Source organism: Ranitomeya variabilis, chromosome 6, assembly GCF_051348905.1.
Source record: "Ranitomeya variabilis isolate aRanVar5 chromosome 6, aRanVar5.hap1, whole genome shotgun sequence".
NCBI classification, from domain to species: domain Eukaryota; kingdom Metazoa; phylum Chordata; class Amphibia; order Anura; family Dendrobatidae; genus Ranitomeya; species Ranitomeya variabilis.
The window spans coordinates 434637182-434664620 of NC_135237.1; the positions used below are offsets into that span (position 1 = coordinate 434637182).

The 27439-nt window shown below is 41.7% G+C and overlaps 1 protein-coding gene across 1 annotated transcript in view; it reads right to left on the bottom strand.

The window, feature by feature from the left end:
* Positions 1-27439, bottom strand: part of CDH2 (cadherin 2) — a 400644-nt gene that overhangs the window by 99765 nt on the left and 273440 nt on the right. The window contains exon 3 of the mRNA XM_077270394.1: positions 9334-9563. Within this exon, the coding sequence (XP_077126509.1) occupies positions 9334-9563 (230 nt within the window). The remainder of the gene's footprint in view (positions 1-9333; positions 9564-27439) is intronic.

A 27439-nucleotide genomic window follows, 5' to 3' on the forward strand; every position in this document is an offset into this window, starting at 1 on the left:
GCACCTTTTTACCCATGGCAGATGATTGCATCAGCCACAGGAGGCAGACATGACCTCAAGTGCGACCAAGCAGGTTTCCCCATAACTAGACATGAGGGAATATTGTCGGATCCCTCCTTATTCGGCTCGCTAATAGAGCGTACCAAATAGCTGCAGCGGAAACCCGGATACCTGGATCATTCCCAATAAGCAGGTGTTTGGAGCCGCAGTTGCATGTGTCGTGGCTGTGTGACAGTCACAACATACTGGCTCTCCATGCATGCTCTCTAGATAGATAGGGTAGCATCCATTTTAAAGTGATTTAGGTTACAGTTTCTCAAAGCTCACAGCTAAGCAATAGAGACTGGAAGAGAAAACCCTAAACTATTAGACAAATCCTCCAGACAGTCATATGTTGAATACTTGCAGCAGTGAAGATAGGAGTAGTTTGCAAATAATACAGAAATTCAATTAATAGGTGGAGAGCGATAAGGATAGAGATGCCAGCAGCAGTGACAGGACAAGTGATTGATTAGTGATATGATGTAACTGGCATCTGTACTGCTGTATTTGAATTACAATTATAGATTTTTTTTATTTCTTCAATGTTAATGCACTAAAAAGCAGCAGCAAGTCAACACAATATTGTTACAGAAAAAGAAACCAGTAATCTGTGTAAAATGGTGTGCTTGCTTGATAAAAGCAAATGTTTTTATGAGTTTTGACATTTCTTGTGCAATTGTGTTAGTGAAAGGGTAGAGGTATAGTTGTTTTTTTAAACATTCAAAACATAACTCCCCCAAATTCAGGCATTTAACTGCTGTTTACCTCAAAGTGTGTGTGTCTTGTAAATTTTTTGTTTTTGCAAGTGCTTTTTACTAGTCAAATCTTATATCCAGAAATGCCAAACTACAGCACCCTGCTGCAGTTGTTGGAGTTTTTAGACTTGTACCCCTCTATCATTGCTTATTATGTCATTTCTGGGTAAGGGGTTGAATTTTGTAGAGAAATGGAAAAAATTGGAAAAAATATTTAACCTTGCATGTCTGTTTTTGCACACTTGATTTATTAAATCAATTTACCAATTGTACACGTCATTCCTGTATAGCAACCAGCTGCTTTGTTTGGATTTCTGCACATGTAAAGATTGTCAAAAGTTAATTCAAGTGTATAAAATCTAAGGTAAAACAAAGAGGCAATGAACGGGGTAGTGTGAAAAAAACATACCATCATTAAAAGTGTGAGAGTAGCTAGCAGCTGTAAGCACCATCAGCAGTAGTACCTGCTTTTCGGGCAGTAATACTACCAAACGAAGGCCACTCTTGGCTTTTTTATATCCAGTAAACACATTCGTTGTAAGGAAGCGGAAGGTGTCATGGAGTAAATTAGACATCACTCGTCTCAGTCAGAGCAGGATGAAGTTACCTCTAACAGCGACACCATAAGCCACAGTTAAGTGTTCAGAAAGGTCCGCCTGATCACAAATGACTAAGAGGGATAATTTTTGGAAATCATTTTTAGTTTTATAATACATAAAAAGTCTCTCGGTGTACTGTGTTATTAAATGGTCTGTAGGTTATTATTGCGCTACCATCCATTTTTGTGGTGACGTCACTTTTTCATTACTAAGGTAGTGTTTGCTTTAAAAAAAAGAGATTGAATGGGGTTGGATACAATCCTAACAGACCTCAGAGTTTTATACACATCTTTTCAGGTCAATTAGAGTACCTGTGATTTGCAACAAATTTATTTTTGGGAAAAATTTGACAAATCTGGAAAATTCGAATTACAAAACAAAAATAATCTCTGCCATTTAATAAAAATTGACAGAGGAAATTAAGGAGACAAGTTCTCTTTAAAAAAAAAAAAATTCTTAAAGGTATTGTCTAGTATGTCACTATTGATGGCCTATCCTAAGGATAGGTCATCTATACCATATCCGTAGGGGTGCAACATCCAGCACCCCCACTGATCAGCTATTGGGGGGCTGGATGTGCTTAGTTGCGTAGCAGAACAGCACAGCTCAATAAACTGTGTAGTGGCCAAAGCAGGGTACTGCAGACCCATCCTTCCTTATTAATTGGAATAGAGGTGGGTCTGTAGTACGTAGCCATGGCCACTACGCAATGGACAAAGCTGTGCTGTGCAGCTCCACAACTGATCAGATCTGGCTGCCACTAGCACCAAGAACAGCCGACAAGCGGGAATGCTGGGTGTCACTTATCTGACATTTATATCGTCTTTATTCCTAAATCATGTGACACCTTGGGATAATGACTGTGACAACATAGTATCCATCTGCCTTTATCAATGTCTCATTGGTTTCATGCAGACATTCTGGGTTTTAAGGGGTGGCAGACTAGGCAAATTTACAGTTGGCCATTTCCTAGCGGGTCTTTAGGGTTCGCACCACTGGAGCAAATTTAAGTGACATAGTAGTAAATGATTTAGGTAATGGAGTGTTATTTGGACACACCATGAAACGTGGGCACTATACGGCGCCAATATGTGGGTTACCTATATTTTTATTGTTTTGGTACTTTGTCATTATTAAGATAAGATGAAAGAAGAAATCACAAGGAAATATGAGGGTACCCTTATTGCTGCGCTTCCTGCATCGCACCTTTCCTGTTCCTCCCGCTGTATGTGTCCAGTTTCATAAAACGGCTTATACAGGATTTTTTCTGCCAATTTCATCTGGTCTAGCTGTGCTACAGTAATAGTTCAGTGCCGTGTGCACCTTAATCTAAGCTCCTTTAATCAGGTAAACACGACTTCCAATAACACATTGGGACACTTGTGATAACATATCTCTACTAGGAATTGCTGTGCATGCACTTCCCTGGCACACAGGGGCATATATAACCAAGAAGCCAAATACAGTGAATGCAGCAAATATTGCTTTTTCTTACATGTGACACACGGCATCCTAAATCACAAGCCAATTAAAAATAAAATCAATAAACAACAACTGTATTGATCCACAGACACGACTATGCGCAATTAAGAGCTCAATTCACATACGGAGGACGACAGCCGCACAGTAACATTAGATGAGATGATAAATGAGATTGTTTGTAAGGAACCGAATTTTCATCAAATTAAGATATTTCAGGTTTTAAAGAAAGGACTTAACTGGTGCCAGGTACGTGATCATGTAATCATCCGTACTGGCCTTACCGACATTACTGGATATTTAACAGCTTGCTATTACTTGTACAATCAGAGCATTTGGACAGCGACAGAATTCTTTTTATTTGGCCCATTGTTTCCCAAACTCCAGTCCTCCTGGCTCCCAACTTGTCATGTTTTCCAGATTTCCTCAGCTTTAGTTTATGGGGCTTTAGAAAACTATGGTATTAACCCTTCGGAAATCCTCTCTGTATTGTTTCTAAAAGAACAATGACGCTTTGTTAAAGGGAATCTGTCTCCAGGCTTTTACTACACCATCTGAGAGCAGAATGACGTAGGGACAGAGACCCCAATTCCAATCATGTCTCACTTAATTTACTAATTGCTGCAGTTTTGATTAAACACCATTTTATCTGCTGCAGATTTACAAGTTCTCTGAATGCTGAGCTCTATAGAACCCCACCACCGATTGGTAACTTTCTGTGTACACTGCGCATAGGCAGAAAAGTTAGACTACCTGGCAGCAGGTTTAGTAGCCCTGCAGCGATAATCTCCAACAGTTATTTTATAAAAACTGCAGCAAACAGCCCAGTAAGTGACATATCGCTAAACCTGGTGACAGATTCCCTTTAACAATTATACAATCCTGTACAATCATTTTTTAATATACATCTTACTATACAATTGCGGCTGTTTGTTTGTGTCCTGCATAATTTTATCCTCTTGGGCTTGTAATCTTGGTCTTGAAGAAATAAAGCAGGTAAGCTCTAGTGGTGAGCGCGGCTTTCCTTTTTATAGTTTGGATTACAATATCAGTGAGTACTAGCTGAGCACTGCGCGTCTGAGCTAATGTGGTACCTCTCGCCAATACTCCACATCTCGTGTGGCATGGGCTTGGGATAGATCTGTTGGGCTGTGCCGGCAGGTTTCTCTTTTCAGGATTTCATATAATGGTTCACCTTAAACAGTAGAGCTGTGTATGGGGTCTTACTGGCTTCATGGGAGGAAAGTGTGCAAAAGAAAACCTAGGAGAGGCATCTATCCTACAAGAACACGTTTCACCCTTCAACGAGCCTTGCAGCGTGACTAAGCATAGAAACCAAGCCAGAAACTCATCTCCATACACTTCTCCCAAGAAGAATTGTCATGAGTCTCCACACTCAACTGGTTTCTGGGGTCACACTCAGTCAGCCAACCTCTATTCCGCACTGATAAGGACCTACACCCCAAAACAGGCTGGCGAGGCATTCATCACCGATTGTGCGTCAAGACTTGTTAAAGGCTTGGACACTAATTACAGCGTAGCTACCTCTGCTAGACTGTGCTATTTTGTTCACTGATGGAGCTAATTTGCCTACTTGTCTCCCCTGGGGCATGTAAGACTCAATACTCAGCTGCGTTCTTTGAGGCGAACCAGTATTTCCACCAGTGCGATTAAGTCACATAACTGAACGTAAACCAGATTAAAAATGTATTTGCACAAGTAAAAATGTCATCAAACCATAAACTTCTAATTTCTAATGTTTAGGTTCTGAAATAGAACAGCACAAATCTAAGTAAAAAAATGAAAGCAGTAACTTTACTGACTTACAGAAACTGACTGACCAGGACTGGAGATTTAAAGGGGTATTTCCAACTCCAAGATCCTATCCCAATATGTAGTAGGTGTAATAATAATAATATTAGCAAATACCTCCAATTAGAAATGTAGTATAGTTTTTTGTCTCTTTCCTCATGTGCAGGCATTGCAGGACCTTGGGTATCCAAGGTTACGACCACTAGCGACCAGATAACTGCCTGTCACCATATTAGTGGTCGCAACTATGGATACCTAAGGTCGTGCAATGTCTGCACATGAGGAAAGAGGCACAGTGAGTCAGAAAAACTATACTACATTTCTAATTGGAGATATTTGATAATATTATTACATCTACTACATATTGGGATGGGAATACCCATTTAACTCCTTTAATCCAAACTCTGTGTTGGGTTATACAGTGCATTAATACTTATTTTAATTACTGCCTTTACCAATTTGACTATAAAAATCCCCACTAACTCTTAAGGGTTTACACTGATATTTAGCATTTTTAAAAGTTTATCCTTGTACAACTGGACAAACGAAATACATTGAATTATTTACTTGCATTTAACCCCTTCGTGACATGCGCCGTACTAGTACTGCGCTGCCGGCACTGCATTTGTGCCAGCCGCAGTACTAGTACGGCACACCGGTCACCGCGGTCTCGCGCTGAGCGCCGCGGTGATCGGGTGCGGGTGTCAGCTGTATATGACAGCTGACACCCCGCAGCAATGCCCATGATCGGCGCTAGCGCCGATCGCGGGCATTTAACCCCTCTGATGCCGCTGTCAGTAGTGACAGCGGCATAGAGGGGGATCGCGCAGGGACGGGGGCTCCCTGCGCTCTCCCACCGGAGCAACGCGATGCGATCGCGTTGCTCCGGTGATCCGGAAGGAGTCCCCGGATCCAAGATGGCCACGGGACTCCTTCCGGGTCATGGAGTGACGTGGCTAGCCGGCGCCTGCTCTCAGCCTCCTGCTCTGCGTGTCAGATCACTGATCTGACACAGTGCTATGCACAGTGTCAGATCAGCGATCTGATCTAATATAGTGATGTCCCACCCTGGGACAATGGTAGAAAGTTAAAAAAAAAAAAAATAGAATGTATAAAAAAAAATCCCCAAAATAAAGGAAAAAAAAAAATCCCAATAAATCCATTTATTTCTGTAAATAAAAAAAAAACAATAAAAGTACACATATTTGGTATCGCCGCGTCCGTAATGACCCGCTCTATAAAACTATCCCACTAGTTAACCCCTTCAGTGAACACCGCAAAAAAACAAACAAAAAAAAACAAGGCAATAAACAACGCTTAATTATCATACAGGCGAACAAAAAATGGAATAACACGCGATCAAAAAGACGGATATAAATAAACATGGTACCGCTGAAAACATCATCTAGTCCCGCAAAAAAAAGCCGCCACACAGCGTCATCAGCAGAAAAATAAAAAAGTTATAGCTCTCAGAATAAAGCGATGCAAAAACAATTATTTTTTTTATATAAAATAGTTTATATTGTGTAAAAGCGCCAAAACATTAAAAAATTATATAAATGAGGTGTCACTGTAATCGTACTGACCTGAAGAATAAAGCTGCTTTATCCATTTTACCAAACGTGGAACGGTATAAACGCCCCCCTAAAAGAATTTCAGGAATTGCTGGTTTTTGTTCATTCTGCCTCCCAAAAATCGGAATAAAAAGCGATTAAAAAATGTAATGTGCCCGAAAATGGTACCAATAAAAACGTCAACTCGTCCCGCAAAAAACAAGATCTCATTTGACTCTGTGGGCCAAAATATGGATACATTATAGCTCTCAAAATATGGTGATGCAAAAACTATTTTTTGCAATAAAAAGCGTCTTTTAGTGTGTCAATCATAAAAATCCGCCAAAAAAACGCTATAAAAGTAAATCAAACCCCCCTTCATCACCCCCTTAGTTAGGGAAAAATAATAAAATTTAAAAAAATGTATTTATTTCCATTTTCCCATTAGGGTTAGGGCTAGGGTTAGGGCTAGGGTTAAGGTTAGGGCTAGGGTTAGGGTTAGGGCTAGGGTTAGGGTTAGGGCTAGGGCTGGGGTTAGGGTTGGGGTTTCAGTTAGAATAGGGTTTCCACTGTTTAGGCACATCAGGGGCTCTCCAAACGCGACATGGCGTCCGATCTCAATTCCATCCAATTCTGCGTTGAAAAACTAAAACAGTGCTCCTTCCCTTCCAAGTTCTCCCGTGCGCCCAAACAGTGGTTCCCCCCCACATATGGGGTATCAGCGTTCTCAGGACAAATTGGACAACAACATTTGGGGTCCAATTTGTCCTGTTACCCTTGGGAAAATAAAAATTTGGGGGCTAAAATATCATTTTCGTGGAAAGAAAATATTTTTTTATTTTCACGGCTCTGCGTTATAAACTGTAGTGAAACACTTGTTGGTTCAAAGTTCTCACAACACATCTAGATAAGCTCCTTGGGGGGTCTAGTTTCCAATATGGGGTCACTTGTGGGGGGTTTCTACTGTTTAGGTACATCAGGGGCTCTGAAATTGCAACATGACGCCTGCAGACCAATCCATCTAAGTCTGCATTTCAAACGGCGCACCTTCCCTTCCGAGCTCTGCCATGCGCCCAAACAGTGGTTCCCCCCGATATATGGGGTATCAACATACTCAGGACAAATTGGACCACAACTTTTGTGGTCCAATTTCTCCTATTACCCTTGGGAAAAAAAAAATTGCGGGCTAAAACATCATTTTGTGGAAAGAAAAAATGATTTTTTAATTTTCACGGCGCTACATTCTAAACTTTAGTGAAACAATTGGGGGTTAAAAGTGCTCACCACACATCTAGATAAGTTCCTTAGGGGGTCTTCTTTCCAAAATGGGGTCACTTGTGGGGGGTTTCCACTGTTTAGGCACGTCAGGGGCTCTCCAAACGCGACATGGGTTCCGATCTCAATTCCAGCCAATTTTGCATTGAAAAGTCAAACAGCGCTCCTTCCCTTCTGAGCTCTGCCATGCGCTCAAACAGTGGTTTATCCCCATATATGAAGTATCAGCGTACTCAGGATAAATTGCACAACTTTCGAGGTCCAATTTATCCTGTTACCCTTGGGAAAATAAAAAATTTGGGGTGAAAAGATCATTTTTTGTGAAAAAAAATATGATTTTTTTTTACGGCTCTACATTATAAACTTCTGTGAAGCACTTGGAGGTTCAAAGTGCTCACCACACATCTAGATTAGTTCCTTAGAGGGTCTACTTTCCAAAATGGTGTCAATTGTGGGGGTTTTCCACTGTTTAGGCACATCAGGGGCTCTCCAAACACAACATGGTGTCCGATCTCAATTCCAGCAAATTTTGCATTGAAAAGTCAAATGGCGCTCCTTCCCTTCCGAGCTCTGCCATGTGCCCAAACAATGATTTACCCCAACATTTGGGGTATCGGTGTACTCAGGACAAATTGTACAATGACTTTTGTGGTCCAATTTCTCCTGTTACCCTTGGTAAAATGAAACAAATTGGATCTGAAGTAAAAATTTTGTGAAAAAAAATTTAAATGTTCAATTTTTTTAAACATTCCAACAATTCCTGTGAAGCACTTGAAGGGTTAATAAACTTTTTGAATGTGGTTTTGAGTACCTTGAGGGGTGCAGTTTTTAGAATGGTGTCACTTTTGGGCATTTTCTGTCATACAGACCCCTCAAAGTCACTTCAAGTGTGAGGTGGTCCCTAGTTAAAATGGTTTTGCAAAAATGAGAAATCGCTGGTCAACTTTTAACCCTTATAACTCCCTAACAAAAAAACATTATGTTTCCAAAATTGTGCTGATGTAAAGCAGACATGTGGGAAATGTTGTTTATTAACTATATTATGTGATATAACTCTCTAATTTAAGGGCATAAAAACTAAAAGTTTGAAAATTGCTACATTTTCAAAATTTTCGTCAAATTTCCGTTTTTTTTCACAAATAAATGCAAGTCATATCGAAGAAGTTTTACCACTATCATAAAGTACAATATGTCACGATAAAACCTTCTCAGAATCACCAGGATCCGTTGAAGCATTTCAGAGTTATGACCTTATAAAGTGACAGTGGTCAGAATTGTAAAAATTGGCCGTCACTTAGGTGAAAACAGGCTTCGGGGTGAAGGGGTTAATATTTACATCACAACCACTGATTTTCTGGTGCCAGGCCACTGAAACCAAAGAGCATGAAAAGAGCTAACAGACAGAAACCTTGTCAGCCATGATAAAACCAAAAGGTTCCAACTAAATTCTAGTAAATATCACCAGCAAACAGGCAGGGAAGCAGCCACTGCAGGAAAGACGGTCAACCCTTCAATAATTCCCCATTTACCGCTAATCCCACCTGCTCCACTTACTGGAAGCCTATGAGAACAAGATTCTTCTCGTGCATGTACAAAGTGGAGGAGCTGAGGAACAAAGCTTGGAAGAGGCAATTTTGTTTTGGACTTGCAATGCAAATATTAGTTCATTAGCTTAATAAAAACTTTTTTATGCAAATATATTAAATTAAGATGGGTCTGCTAAAGTAGGATATTAAGTTTCTCCTTTTTTTTAAGCAAAAAGCATTATTATCAGTCTAGTATCTATATTACTGGCTGGTATAAGATAGGTATGCCTACCGGTACTGGGTCTTGAGCACGCGGCGGTCGAAGAATGATTTTCACTGTTACATGCCAAATCTCTTGGGTCTCTTCATCTTGGGCATACACCAAAAACTCAGTCTGGTTAGGAGGCGAGAGGTCGAAGGTTCTTGCAGCAAAAATCACCCCATCGTCATCGATTCGAAAATCTGTTGGGTTACTGGTTTCATACTTTATCCGTCTTTGTGAACCGCAATCTGTAAACATCACTAGAAAACAAAAGAGCAGACAGTAGGAGTCAGAACCAGAGGCATTTGTAGATAGCAGTAAAACAATCACTTAATCAATGGTAGATGCAGATGGGGAATTCTCCACTGGAATGCAGAAAATACAGATCTGTTCAGGGGAAACCAAAAAAATGAGCTATTATTGGCTGGGAGATGACATGTTTATCGACAGAATCATTGCCTGCGATGGAGCATTTAGAACCACAAGTGGATCTGAAGATCGATAACTGATGGTTTCTAAACCATCCCTCAATGAATATCCTTACATACTGCTGGCTACTCTGTTCTTATCCTCCATAGAACCTGTCTGTAGTTAGGTAAAGAAATAAAACTCCAGTAAAGAAATATTTGTGTTATTATTTTAATAAAGGGGTTGTCTATTGCCCCTATAATTGGTCAGCTGCTAGCAGCTTTGTCAGGGGTCAAATAGAAATAGTTTAAGGAGCCGGAATAGCACAGGACCATTCACTGTTTAATGGCCACTCCTGATAACTGAAGCTCAGCTTCTACTAAAGTGAATAAGAGCTGACGTGACGTATCCGAGAACAGCCATAAGCAGTGTATGGAGTCATGCCGCCCCATCTCCTACACTACACACAGCCACTGGCAGCTGATAGATCTGATATTGATGACCTATCAGTCCTAAGAAGGTTTAGACCATGGACCCGCTAAAAACAGGATATAGTACAGTGAATTATGCCATGAAATCTTTAGTGGTCTGTTCATGTGTAAAGTAAATTCCTTCAATTAAACTCATTTTTCTGTATATTCAACACCATTCTACTTCACAGGAATCCCTGGTCGAAGTTCCTCATTCTTTTGAAGGTCACTACAGAAATGTTTGCTGTGATTATTACACTTCTGTACACCAAACCCAACTTATTGTGCCTCACTCAATAGTTTTGTAACTTTAATTTAAAATACGGTACATACAACTCAAAGCCAAAAATCACCTACGAGCAGTACCCAAAAACGAGAATAAAAAAACACACATGGGCACCTCTGCCTAAGCAATCAAGCAGCAAAAATAGAATGCATTAATCTATCAATTGCCAATCCATTGAATATATTGCTTGTAAACACTATACGTACATATACAATTATATTAAATACGCATGTTCATAAAACTTTAAGAAACCCAGATAGATTGATAGATAATGTATATAACAGATATGCATTAGATAGACAGATAGATAATGAAGCTGATAGATATAGATAGATATACATATGATAGATATATGAATAGATAGATAGCATAGATGGACAGATAGATAGATAGATAGTGTTAGGAGTCGAGTTCCCGCCGCTGCACAGGGGGAATCTCGAACCAGGTCTCTCATTCTGCATCAGCCGCAGTGGAGCCTGCTCAGCAGAGACGTCGGTCCCAGCGTCTCGCTCAGTCTGATTCTGTGCAAAGGGTTACTGCTGCCTTTCCAGGCTCTGCCATTGTAGCCTGTACTGATCAGCGGCGAGCAGACATCTCTGGGACTAAGTCCTGCTTTCCCCCTTCTGAGCATACCCAAAAGAAGACCTCTCAGTGGAGGTCTGGGGTCACATGCTCAGGTACTGCAATAGCTCCTATTTGTCCTCTAGGAAGGTCCTGAACTTGCTGCAGCTATAAAAGGTTCGCATGGCCGCACGGCCATGCTCTAGTATACACTTGTTTATTTTGTGTGTGTGTTGTGATCATCCCCTGCCTTGCTTGAATGCTCGCGTAAGGAGGGTGATTGTAATCTAGCGCCCGATTTCTTACCAACACAAGTACACAAACAGCGTCTATTACTGTGACCACCAGTGTGGCGCAGTGCGCTATCACAGCGCTTTCCAAACCCAAGTCTGGGTGGTTAGTGGCTTCCGCCAGTGCGGCACCGCATGCACTCTCGTGCTACTTTATTATTTTTGTTATGGGCAGTACTGCGGCCCTGTGACGCAACAGGGTTCGCTGCTTTCACACAGGGTGAAGCTAACCCGTGTGTGTATCCTCATTGTACCGCCATATAGTCCGTCTTTGCTTAGCAGCAGGTTCCATCTCTGCACGGTGGACCCCGGGCTGAGAACACACCTTATTCCTTTTCTCTAATTATTTGGTGCGTTCCGCTAGCCCTAACAGATAGATAGATAGAAAGAAAGAGAAGGCTATCTTATCATCCCATAGTATGTCCCAATGTTTATACCCAATATTTCTCAATATTCTAGTTTTGGCATTATACTGGGGGGATGACTGGTAACTATAAGTCATTACCCATTATATTTTCTTTACTTCTCCTTTTATTGCTTTATTCATTTTTGTACCCCTTTTTCAAAAAATCTTGCATTTAGGTAGGAAATGCGTAGGATCTATTGGTCTATGCCACTATCCGTAGTTGCATTGTGATGGCATGCAGCACTGTACCTGGGTACTTCAGTGCGGCAGTCTAGAATACCATACTATTTCATTTGAGTGATCACTACTGGCCGTAGCATTCCTCATACTGAACAATACATCCCGGAGATTCACGTATCCAATCTGATTACCAACGACGTGGAGATAGCATGTTACTTTTGAACCTAAAACAAATTACTTTAAAGGGAGCATATATAGTCTTCAGGTTGGTTGCTTAAATCCGAAAAGACCGGTTTCCAATTTTTGTGACTACTCTGAAGGTATCCTGCTTTTTATATGTATATCTTATACAGTATATACAAGTATATGGACATATACAGTGCTCAGCATAAATGTGCACTGTGAATTCATGACACCATCAATTAAATGCTCCCCAACAGCAGCAGTCTCACATAAAGATTCTGCCACCACCATGTTTCACTGTAGGCACCTTTCATTTTTCTAAATTCTTTTTCTAACTACAGGGTGACTGAAGTAAACGATACTGGTCACAAAAAAATACTCATCCTAGATAGTTTTTGATATGGGGCATATTCACTCTTGCATCTAAATAATTTGAGTAAGGCTAAAGATTTTGTAATGAATGTGATATCACTAACCTTGCTCACATGTTAAGGATCAAACATGTTTTATGAAACTCAGTCAAAATTGTGGACATTGTTCTTGTAAACAGAAGGATATTCCTTTTCAGAGATGTACTTATTTAAGCAAATCATTGTATGTATATATATACAGTATATATATATATATATACAGTATATATATATATATCTAATATATAAAGCTGAATGTGTGTGTGTGTGTATGTATGTATGTATGTATGTATGTCCGGGATTGGCATCTGAACCGTAGCAGCTACAGCCACAAAATTTTGCACAGTCACACGTCTGGACCCCGAGAGCGTCATAGGCTATGTTGTGAGGTGAAATTTTAACCCCGCGCTTTCCAATTCACCAAACAATTTTGCCCCTATCTACATAATGGGGAAAAAGTGAAAGGAAAAGTGTTGGAGGCGTCGCAGCTACAGGCACAAAATTTTGCACAGTCACACGTCTGGACCCTGAGAGCGTCAAAGCTATATTGTGAGGTGAAATTTTAACCCCGCGCTTTCCAAGTCACCAAACAATTTTGCCCCTATCTACATAATGGGGAAAAAATGAAAGGAAAAGTGTTGGAGGCAAATTAACAGCTGCCAGATGTGAACAAGGGGGACTTAAAGAATGACAGCGATGGCACCAAAGAGTATATACTGTACAGTTGCTAAGGTGGGGCCCCAACATGGGATAATCACACCACCACGGGGATATGAACACACACACAAAATGCGCCACACACTACCACGTGCTCGAACACATATACCACCCTCAGTGCACATTTCACCACACATACACCAACCTCGCCACATAAAAGTAGAAACACAAAAGTCGCCGCTCAAAACTCGCCACGCGCAAAACTCTCCACATGCAAAACTCGCCACACGTGCAAAACTCGCCACACGCAAAACTTGCACACGCAGAAAAATTGCCACACGCAGAAAAATTGCCACATGCACAAAAGTTGCAACACATGCAAAAGTTGCCTCACACAAAACTTGCACATACTCAAAAGGCACCACACATAAAACTCGCCACGCGCAAAACTCGCCATGCGCAAAACTTGCTGCACACAACTTGCTACACTAACCTGTCACATGCAACTCGACACACAAAAAGTTGCTACACGCATGTCGCCACACAAAACTCATCTCACAAAAGTCCCTACATGCATGTCGCCACACGCAACTCAACACACACAACTTGACACACGAAACTCGCCCTAAAACACACACAAGTCTGGTATCCTTCAAAAATAAAAATCTGATTAATAAGCAGACAAACTACAAGAGCAACAAATGTACCATATAGGAATCCGGCAGCTGTCAGTCACATGACCAGTCTATTATGTGTATGTGTGAGCTAATATATACTGCCAGGGGGTGGGCTTACTGTTGGCTGGGGATTTATCAGGCTGCCATTTTAGCTTACAAATACTGAGGTAAAAATACTGACCAAATAACGTGTGAACGAGGGCTAATACAGGAGGAGATGGCATACAGCTATATACTATATACAGGAGATGACACACAGGTATATACTATTTACAGGGGAGATGACACACAGGTATATACTATATACAGGAGGAGATGACACACAGATATATACTATATACAGGAGAGATGACACACAGGTATATACTATATAGAGGAGGAGATGACATACAGGTACATACTACATACAGGAGGAGATGACATACAGGTATATACTATATACAGGAGGAGATGACACACAGGTATATACTATATACAGGAGCAGATTACCTACAGGTATATAGTATATACAGGAGGAGATGACACAGGTATATGCTATGTATAGGAGGAGATGACATACAGGTATATACTATATACAGGAGATGACACACAGATATATACTATATATAGGTGAGATGACACACAGGTATATACTATATACAGGAGATTACATACAGGTATATCTAATATATAAAGCTGAATGTGTGTATGTATGTATGTGTGTATGTCCGGGATTGGCATCTGTACCGTCGCAGCTACAGCCACAAAATTTTGCACAGTCACACGTCTGGACCCCGAGAGCGTCATAGGCTATGTTGTGAGGTGAAATTTTAACCCCGCGCGTTCCAATTCACCAAACAATTTTGCTCCTATCTACATAATGGGGAAAAAGTGAAGGGAAAAGTGTTGGAGGAAAATTGACAGCTGCCAGATGTGAACAATGAGGACTTAAAGAATGAGAGCGATGGCGACAAAGAGTATATACCGTACAGTTGCTAAGGTGGGGCCCCGACATGGGATACTCACCACACACGGGGATATGAACACAAACACAAAATGCGCCACACACTACCACGTGCTTGAACACATATACCACCCTCAGCACACATTTCACCACACACACACACCAACCTCGCCACATAAAAGTCGAAACACAAAAGTCACCACTCAAAACTCGCTACATGCAAAACTCGCCATATGCAAAACTAGGCTCACGCAAAACTCGCCACACGTGCAAAACTCACCTCATGGAAAACTCACCTCATGCAAAACTTGCACACACAGAAAAATTGCCACATGTACAAAAGTTGCACCACATGCAAAAGTTGCCTCACACAAAACTTGCACATACTCAAAATGCACCACACATAAAACTCGCCACGCGCAAAACTCGCCATGCACAAATCTTGCTGCACACAACTTGCTACACTAACCTGTCACATGCAACTCAACACACAAAATGTTGCTACACGCATGTCGCCACACAAAACTCATCTCACAAAAGTCGCTACATGCATGTCGCCACACGCAACTCAACACACACAACTTGACACATAAAACTCGCCCTAAAACACACACAAGTCTGGTATTGTCCTTCAAAAATAAAAATCTGATTAATAAGCAAACTACAAGAGCAACAAATGTACCATATAGGAAATACGGCAGCTGTCAGTCACATGACCTGTCTATTATGTGTATGTGTGAGCTAATATATACTGCCAGGGGGGAGGGCTTCCTGTTGGCTGGGGATTTATCAGGCTGCCAATAGCAACCAATCACAGCTCAGCTTCTATTTTGCTACAGTTAATTAACCTGAGCTCTGATTGGTTAATATAGGCAACAAAGACATTCTCAGTATAACAAAGCTAATATATGTTGTGAAATGCTTCTATTTGCTTAGTTTTTGCCTTTTAATAATTACATTTCTATCTATTTGTTTTGTGGTTTTTGTGTGCAGAATAAATTTTTGTTAACACATTCTATTTTGCTAACAGCAGTCATTAACCCGGGCGAAGCCGGGTAGTACAGCTAGTATATATATATATTATTGAATTTATACAAACATGCATAATTAATATAATGACATTTGTATGAATAGTGTTTTCCAGCAGTTTGCAATATTCACACTAAAGAAATAGATTGGCCCAGTGTCAGGAGAAGTTGGACCTACAAAAATGCAAAAATGGAGATGGGAGAATTGATCTAAATCGAAGATGGATGAATCCCAGGAACATTTGTTTCTTTGTACAGTCAATTTACCTTTTTCTACATTTTAAAGTGCATTTTCTTAGATATTGTACTTACACTTAAATGCACTATAAAATATTCAAAACAGTTTATGTTTGTTGGTTAAAATGTAAAATGAGAGCTGGCGCATCGTTAAAGCTTTAATAAACAGGAGTATTATATAGAAATGCTGAAGTCTGCAGTATTATAGAACTGCGGCTGATTTGTCACAGGAAATAGACATTTTAATCGAATTAGGAAGCGTCGTGAGAACAGCGAAAGTCGAAATTTCCCACAAAAAATGACTTCGATATAAACAATTCTGAGATTTTTATGAGCAAAGGGATATTCACCCAAATGGCCTACTTCTACATATTACCACTACTTATCATTTAATAGAAAAGCTGAAACGATTGCACAGTTCAGGCAACCACTTATGGAGAATGGCTCTGAAGGAAACATTTCTAATAGTAACAAGAGTTCCTCTCATACATGGAGCCTTTATCCGTTCCCAGCTGGAAAAAATGAATGTTGTATCCAGTACTTAATGTACAATGCATTCTCATAAGGAAACATTAAAATGGAATAGACAGTTAAAAGTGTCGTACTGCAGTTAGCGACTTCCATTCCCTTAACAATGTGACCTTACATGGTGACCCCATTTGTCAAGGGCATGTTTTGAAATTCAGCAGCTGGGTAAGGAAACATATGGAAAACCATGAATTAACCTTTAATGTCTAAAGCCAGAAGGGATATGTAAGACTCTTTCAAATGATACAGAAGAAGAAATGTAGAACGAGACAAACTAACTACCCGCTGCAGCCATGAAACACGTCCTGTGATATTTTGCTGCAGGAATTGGGTTTACACAGTTCGTGTTTGCTGAGTCCTGGATCCTGATTACTCCTATTTACATTAATATTACAACAGATCACATAGTACCAGTGCTGTATATGTAAGGATTAATAATCTAGGATGCCCCCCGCATGATATTAATGTAGGAAGAAATCATACAACAGATATTCATATTATTAATTGCAAGAAGCTCAAGGTCCAGCATATTACACAGCGCTGTGAAACATTCGAACTCCATGCGGATGTACCCCGGGGGGTGCAACAACAGCGTGAACCTCTGAGCCACCGTGCTGCCCCCAAAGCTACTGTAAATTCTAATTTATTCTCGCGTTCTATCACAGGAGTCATTTTTTTTGTTCTCTCGTGAAACGTGATTTTAAAATTTTGCACCACAGGGCATGCCACAAGGGAAATGTAGCGCTACATGGTGACCATTTCATCAGAACACTAAACTTGGAAATAAATGTTTAACTTAAACAAGAGATACAGTTATCCTCACTGCTAGAGATGAGTGAACTCCCGGAAGTCCGATTTAGTGTTCGGAGATCAGATGTTGAGGAGAGAGACAGAGGAGAGAGAGAGAAAGACTTTTGCAAGCTCTTACGACGACCATTTTCCAGCACAAAAATTCAGGTCCCCATTGACTTCTTTCGGGTTCAAATTCGGGTTGAGTTCTAGTACCAGAACTTTGGACTAAAGTTCGCTCAAACCCGATTGACCTGAACATCCACAGGTCCACTCATCCCTACTCACTATGTGTCAGTAAGTAACATTTTTCTGATTGGGACATTTAACCAGCATTTATACTTCAAGATGATCTACTATATAATTGTCTAAGGGTCACTTCCGTCTGTCTGTCTGTCCTTCTGTCTGTCTGTCTGTCGCGGTTATTCGTTCGCTGATTGGTCTCACCAGCTGCCTGTCATGGCTGCCGCGACCAATCAGCGACGGGCACAGTCCAGAAGAAAATGGCCGCTCCTTCCTCCCCGCAGTCAGTGCCCGCTCCGTACTCCCCTCCAGTCAGCGTTCACACAGGGTTAATGGCAGCGTTAACCGACTGCGCTATGCCGCGGTCGGTTAACGCTGCTATTAACCCTGTGTGACCAACGTTTTACTATTGATGCTGCCTATGCGGCGGCGTCAATAGTAAAAATATCTAATGTTAAAAATAATAATAATAAAAAAAAAAATCGTTATATACTCACCGTCCGTTGGCCCCTCGGATCCACAACAGGCCTTCCCTGCTCGCGTCGCTCGGGTAACCGGTCCATGCTGCGATCTCACGAGATGATGAAGTGCGGACTCGCGAGACCGCTACGTCATCATCTCGCGAGACCGCAATGCAATCTTCAGACCGGAGCGCGCGACGAGCATCGGTAACCGGCCGCTTCGATCCTGAGGCTCCGGAAGGTGAGTATGCAACTATTTTTTATTTTAATTCTTTTTTTTAACAGGGATATGATGCATACTACGTGGCTGGGCAATATACTATATGGCTGGGCACTATACTACGTGACTGGGCAGTATACTATGTGGCTGGCCAGTATACTATGTGGCTGGGCAATATACTATGTGGCTGGGCAATGTACTACGTGGCTGGCCAGTATACTATGTGGCTGGCCAGTATACTATGTGGCTGGGCAATATACTACGTGGCTGGGCAATATACTACGTAGCTGGGCAGTATACTATGTGGCTGGGCAATATACTATGTGGCTGGGCAATATACTATGTGGCTGGCCAATATACTATGTGGCTGGCCAATATACTATGTGGCTGGGCAATATACTATGTGGCTGGCCAGTATACTATGTGGCTGGCCAGTATACTATGTGGCTGGGCAATATACTACGTGGCTGGGCAATATACTACGTGGCTGGCCAGTATACTATGTGGCTGGGCAATATACTACGTGGCTGGGCAATATACTACGTGGCTGGGCAATATACTATGTGGCTGGCCAGTATACTATGTGGCTGGCCAGTATACTATGTGGCTGGGCAATAAACTACGTGGCTGGGCAATATACTACATGGCTGGGCAATATTCTAGAATTGCCTTGCGCTGGCGTGTACTCCGGAGGACAGGGAATGAACTTCAATCCAATATTGCGTCCAGCATGCAGCCAGCGGGTAAGGAAAGGGTGAATCAAACACCCGAAAACCCCGCCCATATGACCCAAAACTGGTCCCGCCAAATTCAGGTGACAGGTTCCCTTTAAAGAACTTTTGCCCTACTACAGACAGGACACATCAGGAAGACTTTCGCTGCTCCTCAGTAAGACATAAAACAGTGAAGAGGAGGACATGGCTATGCTCTTGAGGTACATTGAAAACATTTTTGGTATATTTCCCAGATTTACTTATTTATTGTACTTGCTTATATAGCGCCAATAATGCCACAGAGCTTTACAGTCATCATCATCACTGTCCTTATCGGGCATCATAATCTAAATTCCCTATCAGTATATCTTTATGTTGTGGGAGGAAACCAGAAAACACAGAGGAAACCAAAGCAAACACGGAGAGAACATTAATTGTAATATAAGATAAAATAGGAGCAAATGAAATGAGGAGATTAAGGGAGGAATTACTGGGATACTATTTCATTTTTGGGGGCATTTTTGTGTTCCATCTCCCTTGAAGGGAACAGGACCATGTAAAACATGGTAGCGTTGAGTCCTCCACAGCTTGAAAACACTATTTTCAATTTTAACCTGGCGAATACAGAGGTTTTCCAAGTAGGAGAACTTCTGAAATTCCCTATGACATCTATTTAAATTAAAGGGAACCTGTCATAAGTTTTTTCCGATATAACCTACAGCCATCACCTTTCAGCCCCATGTGACAGCATTCTATAATGCTGCAAATATGACTCCAATTCGCCTGCAAGGCAAAAAAAGACCTTTTATTATACTCACCTATAGGACGGTCCGGTCGGATGGGTGTTGCAGGTCTTGGTCCGGCGCCTCCTCTCATATTGTGATGCTGTCCTCCTTCTGTGCTTCGTGTAGATGTTGCGTTCTACTTCATCCACATAGTGTTCTCCTTCGTGTTTCTGCACAGGCGCACTTCTCTCTGTCCTGCTGCGGGAAGAGCAAAGCACTGCAGAGCGCATGCACAAATGCTCTTTTGACCTTTACCGGCACATGAACAGTGCAGTACTTTGCTCTGCCCTCGGCAGGACTGTGATAAGTGCGCCTGCGCAGAAGCGCGAAGAACACTGTGTGGATGCCTTCTAGGGCGAATTGGGGTCATATGTGCGGCATTATAGAATGCTGTCACATGGGGCTGAAAGGTGATGACCGTAGGTTATATAGGAAAAGACTGATGACAGGGTCCCTTTAAAGGCATTAAATAAAGAAAAATCAGCCCAAGTCCATAAAAGCAAAAAGCCTCTTCCCCTGCATCCTCTATTTTTTTTTTAAATATCAGGTTGTGAGAACTCATAATAAATAAATAAAACAATTGTATGTAAATGTAAGGAATCTCCAATTTCCAAGTATTTTTAGCAAAATGGCTTTTTTATTAGCAACTTTTCTAAATGAACAAAGAGCATACAGTGTAAAGACTCAGAGAAAAATGCCCAAGGCTAAGAAAACCGCCTAACAACAGAGGATATTGTCCATAGTTAAAGGCAGGTGGCAAAGTGCCATGTGTGGGGTTTAGTTACAAGCTGGAAACGTCTTTCTTTGTGCGCGGTTACAGAACAGCGATGAGGCTGAGTAGCAGATATCAGGCACATTTAAGGGTCATACAACAATGGCCGCATACAAATAACTCACGGACAAATCTAATAACTACGTCTATTAGCTGCATCACTTCATAACCTATGTTCTGACCTCCTTCATAAAGTATGGCAATGGGAAAATAGTGATGAGCTATTCTTATGTATTCTGTCATTGTTCTTCCTTTTCAAGAACTACAGGCGGCACTGAGGGATGGCGAAGCGTGAAGTCACCTGCGGCACCACTGCACCAATGCTACATCCACAGCTTCATCTTTTTTACTGCATAAAAGTGGTTACTGAACTGCTCTACACACGTGCTTCTTTATGGTTGCTGGAGTAGGGGAAGCTATCTCCACAATACTCATGTGAAAAGCCATTTTGCCTCCGGAGTAGGGGAAGCTATCGGCACAATACTCATGTGAAAAGCCATTTTACCTCTGGAGTAGGGGAAGCTATCTGCACAATACTCATGTGATACGCCACTACCTGCACAATACTCATGTGATAAGCCATTTCACCTCCGGAGTAGGGGAAGCTATCTGCACAATACTCATTTGATAAGCCATTTCACCTCCGGAGTAGGGGAAGCTATCTGCACAATACTCATTTGATAAGCCATTTCACCTCCGGAGTAGGGGAAGCTATCTGCACAATAATCATGTGATAAGCCATTTTGCCTCCAGAGTAGGGGAAGCTATCGGCACAATACTCATGTGAAAAGCCATTTTACCTCTGGAGTAGGGGAAGCTATCTGCACAATACTCATGTGATAAGCCACTACCTGCACAATACTCATGTGATAAGCCATTTCACCTCCGGAGTAGGAGAAGCTATCTGCACAATACTCATGTGATAAGCCATTTCACCTCCGGAGTAGGGGAAGCTATCTGCACAATACTCATGTGATAAGCCATTTTACCTCCGGAGTAGGGGAAGCTATCTGCACAATACTCATTTGATAAGCCATTTTACCTCCGGAGTAGGGGAAGCTATCTGCACAATACTCATGTGATAAGCCACTACCTGCACAATACTCATGTGATAAGCCATTTCACCTCCGGAGTAGGGGAAGCTATCTGCACAATACTCATGTGATAAGCCATTTTACCTCCGGAGTAGGGGAAGCTATCTGCACAATACTCATGTGATAAGCCATTTTACCTCCGGAGTAGGGGAAGCTATCTGCACAATACTCATGTGATAAGCCATTTTACCTCCGGAGTAGGGGAAGCTATCTGCAGAATACTCATGTGATAAGCCATTTCGCCTCCGGAGTAGGGGAAGCTATCTGCACAATACTCATGTTATAAGCCATTTTACCTCCGGAGTAGGGGAAGCTATCTGCACAATACTCATGTGATAAGCCATTTTACCTCCGGAGTAGGGGAAGCTATCTGCACAATACTCATGTCATAAGCCATTTTACCTCCGGAGTAGGGGAAGCTATCTGCACAATACTCATGTGATAAGCCATTTCACCTCTGGAGTAGGGGAAGCTATCAGCACAATAATCATGTGATAAGCCATTTTGCCTCCAGAGTAGGGGAAGCTATCGGCACAATACTCATGTGATAAACCATTTTACCTCCGGAGTAGGGGAAGCTATCTGCATAATACTCATGTGATAAGCCACTACCTGCACAATATTAATGTGATAAGCCATTTTACCTCCGGAGTAGGGGAAGCTATCTGCACAATACTCATGTGATAAGCCATTTCACCTCTGGAGTAGGGGAAGCTATCTGCACAATACTCATGTGATAAGCCATTTCACCTCTGGAGTAGGGGAAGCTATCGGCACAATACTCATGTGATAAGCCATTTCACCTCTGGGGTAGGGGAAGCTATCTGCACAATACTCATGTGAAAAGCCATTTCGCCTAAGGAGTAGGGGAAGCTATCTGCACAATACTCATGTGATAAGCCATTTTGTCTCCGGAGTAGGGGAAGCTATCTGCACAATACTCATGTGATAAGCCATTTCACCTCTGGAGTAGGGGAAGCTATCTGCACAATACTCATGTGATAAGCCATTTTGTCTCCGGAGTAGGGGAAGCTATCTGCACAATACTCATGTGATAAGCCATTTCACCTCTGGAGTAGGGGAAGCTATCTGCACAATACTCATGTGATAAGCCATTTCGCCTAAGGAGTAGGGGAAGCTATCTGCACAATACTCATGTGATAAGCCATTTCGCGTAAGGAGTAGGGGAAGCTATCTGCACAATACTCATGTGATAAGCCATTTCGCCTCCGGAGTAGGGGAAGCTATCTGCACAATACTCATTTGATAAGCCATTTCACCTCCGGAGTAGGGGAAGCTATCTGCACAATACTCATTTGATAAGCCATTTCACCTCCGGAGTAGGGGAAGCTATCTGCACAATACTCATTTGATAAGCCATTTCACCTCCGGAGTAGGGGAAGCTATCTGCACAATAATCATGTGATAAGCCATTTTGCCTCCAGAGTAGGGGAAGCTATCGGCACAATACTCATATGAAAAGCCATTTTACCTCTGGAGTAGGGGAAGCTATCGGCACAATACTCATGTGAAAAGCCATTTTACCTCTGGAGTAGGGGAAGCTATCTGCACAATACTCATGTGATAAGCCATTTTACCTCCGGAGTAGGGGAAGCTATCTGCACAATACTCATGTGATAAGCCATTTCGCCTCCGGAGTAGGGGAAGCTATCTGCACAATACTCATGTTATAAGCCATTTTACCTCCGGAGTAGGGGAAGCTATCTGCACAATACTCATGTGATAAGCCATTTTACCTCCGGAGTAGGGGAAGCTATCTGCACAATACTCATGTCATAAGCCATTTTACCTCCGGAGTAGGGGAAGCTATCTGCACAATACTCATGTGATAAGCCATTTCACCTCTGGAGTAGGGGAAGCTACCTGCACAATACTCATGTGATAAGCCATTTCACCTCTGGAGTAGGGGAAGCTATCAGCACAATAATCATGTGATAAGCCATTTTGCCTCCAGAGTAGGGGAAGCTATCGGCACAATACTCATGTGATAAACCATTTTACCTCCGGAGTAGGGGAAGCTATCTGCATAATACTCATGTGATAAGCCACTACCTGCACAATATTAATGTGATAAGCCATTTTACCTCCGGAGTAGGGGAAGCTATCTGCACAATACTCATGTGATAAGCCATTTCACCTCTGGAGTAGGGGAAGCTATCTGCACAATACTCATGTGATAAGCCATTTCACCTCTGGAGTAGGGGAAGCTATCGGCACAATACTCATGTGATAAGCCATTTCACCTCTGGGGTAGGGGAAGCTATCTGCACAATACTCATGTGAAAAGCCATTTCGCCTAAGGAGTAGGGGAAGCTATCTGCACAATACTCATGTGATAAGCCATTTTGTCTCCGGAGTAGGGGAAGCTATCTGCACAATACTCATGTGATAAGCCATTTCACCTCTGGAGTAGGGGAAGCTATCTGCACAATACTCATGTGATAAGCCATTTTGTCTCCGGAGTAGGGGAAGCTATCTGCACAATACTCATGTGATAAGCCATTTCACCTCTGGAGTAGGGGAAGCTATCTGCACAATACTCATGTGATAAGCCATTTCGCCTAAGGAGTAGGGGAAGCTATCTGCACAATACTCATGTGATAAGCCATTTCGCGTAAGGAGTAGGGGAAGCTATCTGCACAATACTCATGTGATAAGCCATTTCGCCTCCGGAGTAGGGGAAGCTATCGGCACGATCCTCATGTGATAAGCCATTTTGTCTCCGGAGTAGGGGAAGCTATCTGCACAATACTCATGTGATAAGCCATTTCACCTCAGGGGTAGGGGAAGCTATCGGCACGATCCTCATGTGATAAGCCATTTTGTCTCCGGAGTAGGGGAAGCTATCTGCACAATACTCATGTGATAAGCCATTTTGCCTCCAATTTTGTTACCGCGAATATGTTTGTGTATCCCCATACAGAGGCACAAATTGCAAAAAACATCTTGAGACTTGAGGCATCAGGTCATTTAAGGAGACCACAAAAGGAGCACATGGGTGGCCATGCAAACTGATATTGGAGAAATTGGCACACCATCTACAGTATATTGGGGTTTCCTGACTTCAGAACTTCAGCTAACTCAAACCTTTATATCCAGAGGTGCAGAGGTGTCGGCGCCATATACCATCTTTCCTTTTGAGTGCACATGCATGCTCGGCCAAGCCAAGTGCATGTATATAGAAAGGCCGGGTGGAAGAGCTGTCGGCTGACCTTAATTCTATGTAACTGCCTTGATGAACACCATTGCGTACTGCAGATATATTATTAAAGATGTGGTTCCATATAAAATGCAGCGGACCTGCATTGAAAACAGCTGCCAGACTCCTCTTGTGCCTTTTGTCTTGGGGCAATACATCAGCTCGCCCTTTAGAAATATAAGACGGAGCACGAAGACTATTTCCACTCTCTAAATAATAATGCACTATACTGCGGAAAACATAATTTACCAAATCATATTGTAATATAGTTACTAAGACAACATAATTAATGAATGGAACTGAAGCCGCAGGTCACTCACCAGTGAATATTTTTGATATGTTTCCACAAAATTTATAAAATTATTCCAACCTTATAGCTTCTCGCATTATATTGAAACTTAATTACGTTTCGTAGAACCTCATCTTTCTAGTCCATTCGGGAAGCATTTGATTTGCATGTTTAAAGGAATCCTGTTTATTGTCAGCTTGGTAGAGCCGCGTACAGACAGAAATGTCTAAGCAACACATAAAACGAACACATATAGAATATACAAAAAAACAAACAAACAAACAAGCAACGCAGCAAGACACAATTACAAAAGCTGGAAAGTAAAGATAAAATACCAAACGCAAACAGCTAAGCAAATGCAATGTTTGTAGATCAAGAAGCTAAAAGATTTTACAAAGGGTTTGCTTTTTATTTGCTTCCTGGAATGTTTCCCTTCAGAATCCTTAGACAACAGTTCATTAAGCTTGGAATACATAAAGCCCGTTAGGCATAATGTAGAACTGAAGAAGCAGCTTAGACCAGAAATGCCAGCAGCTAATGAAGTGGAGAAATGCGACAATGAAACTGTTCAGCTTTAAAGCAAAGAAGTGAAAAACATACACATCTATATATATATATATATATATATATATATATATATATATATATATATATATATGGGTAAAAGTAGATGTGGTGAAAAGTAATAAGCAGTCAAAACATTTTTAACAGAGTTAAAAAAAATGTAGGCATGTTGTGAACCGAGATGTCCAATTTCATACCAGGCTTTTCTCAAAACAGAGAGGATTACTGCCATTCGCCTTTGCATGCATTCTAATAAGTCCAAAAAACGAGGACTGCTCACTGCTTCATTGATATTCTCCCTGTAGGCTAAAGCACAATATGAAATTCAATGAAAACTCTCTTTCAATTGACAGCACCCTGCGAAAAAGGCATCAAATTGCCGGTGCCCTGGCAAAATTATGCTCTTTGTGCAGGGAATGGCCATTAACAAATTACACAGAAGTCTAACTACCCATAATTAAATTACTCTGACAGAGTACAGGTTGTGCAGCAACCACTGCTCTCCGATCCTCCCGAAGCATCCGGAAGAATGGTGGTTTAACCCGTTACCCGCCAGAGGCAGCACCATCACTCTCCTCTAAAGAGAAGCTACTCCATCACAAGCTTAATATGACAAGCTATTTAGAAGGCCACAAAGACTGCAGAAGAAGGCTAACTAAGTAAGACTGCTCAATGGGGCAATGAACGCATTAAGCATTGATGTATATTGTGGGTAACTCCAGGTGGACACATTATCAACTATCAATAGCCTGTTAATATGGTCCTCTGAATGACTTATAGAAGGTATAGTATCCGTGAATGTACTTACTACCAGTCATCCAATACACTGGTGATCTTAAAGCCAGAAACTTTTACCCCCCAAAAAACATTAAGATGAATATGTAGCCCTTTAAAAGATAAGCCAATTGATCCCTTTATGATCCCATTGTGATGCTTCAGTAGTGAGAAATTGTGTTTTAAAATTCAGCCTGTAAGTGCAATGGGGCATGAAGATGCACTTACAGCTCCTTGGCCTTCACTTTATTACTAAACTAACAGCAACCACCCCTGCCTGATTGACAAGATGTGTTCTTTGGCCACTGACCCGCCAATTACCAGGGGAGGACGCTGCAAGTTCAGGAACACAGAGTCTCGTATACTACTAAGGCGCTGTAAGTGCATCATCACACCCAAGTGCACTTCCTTACACAACTTCAAAACACGATTTATCACTGCTTAATCTATGTGACTGCAGACTTGTGAATCCTCACATTGTGCGCACTGCGTGGTGTAAAGGTTCTACGATGCCAGAGTGGGGAGCGGCGGTTGCGCGAACACAAATATGCAATGTGCATACACGAGGACACGTGCCACCTAGACATGCACGGCCTCGCTCAATGCAAGTGTATTGAGAGAGATAAGACGCCATAGTCAAAATGTGGCAGGAAATATACAAATCTCATACTTGTGGTCACATGACCACCCGCTCTCGGTACTGAATCCTCACAGCGCGCACGTATATAGATATAGATAGATATAGATAGCCAGATGCATACATGTTAAGTACAGCACAGGGGAGCAGCGAGGAGACTGTCACTTATTAAACTATAATAAATGTGCCCATTTGTGCTCTGGCGAGGGAGTGTGCCGCAGTTGTTGAATTTTGATAAATGGCTTCATATTTCTCGCAATGACTTTTCTATATTTTATTGAGTGAAATCATGTAAACTGACCTTGGTTTTC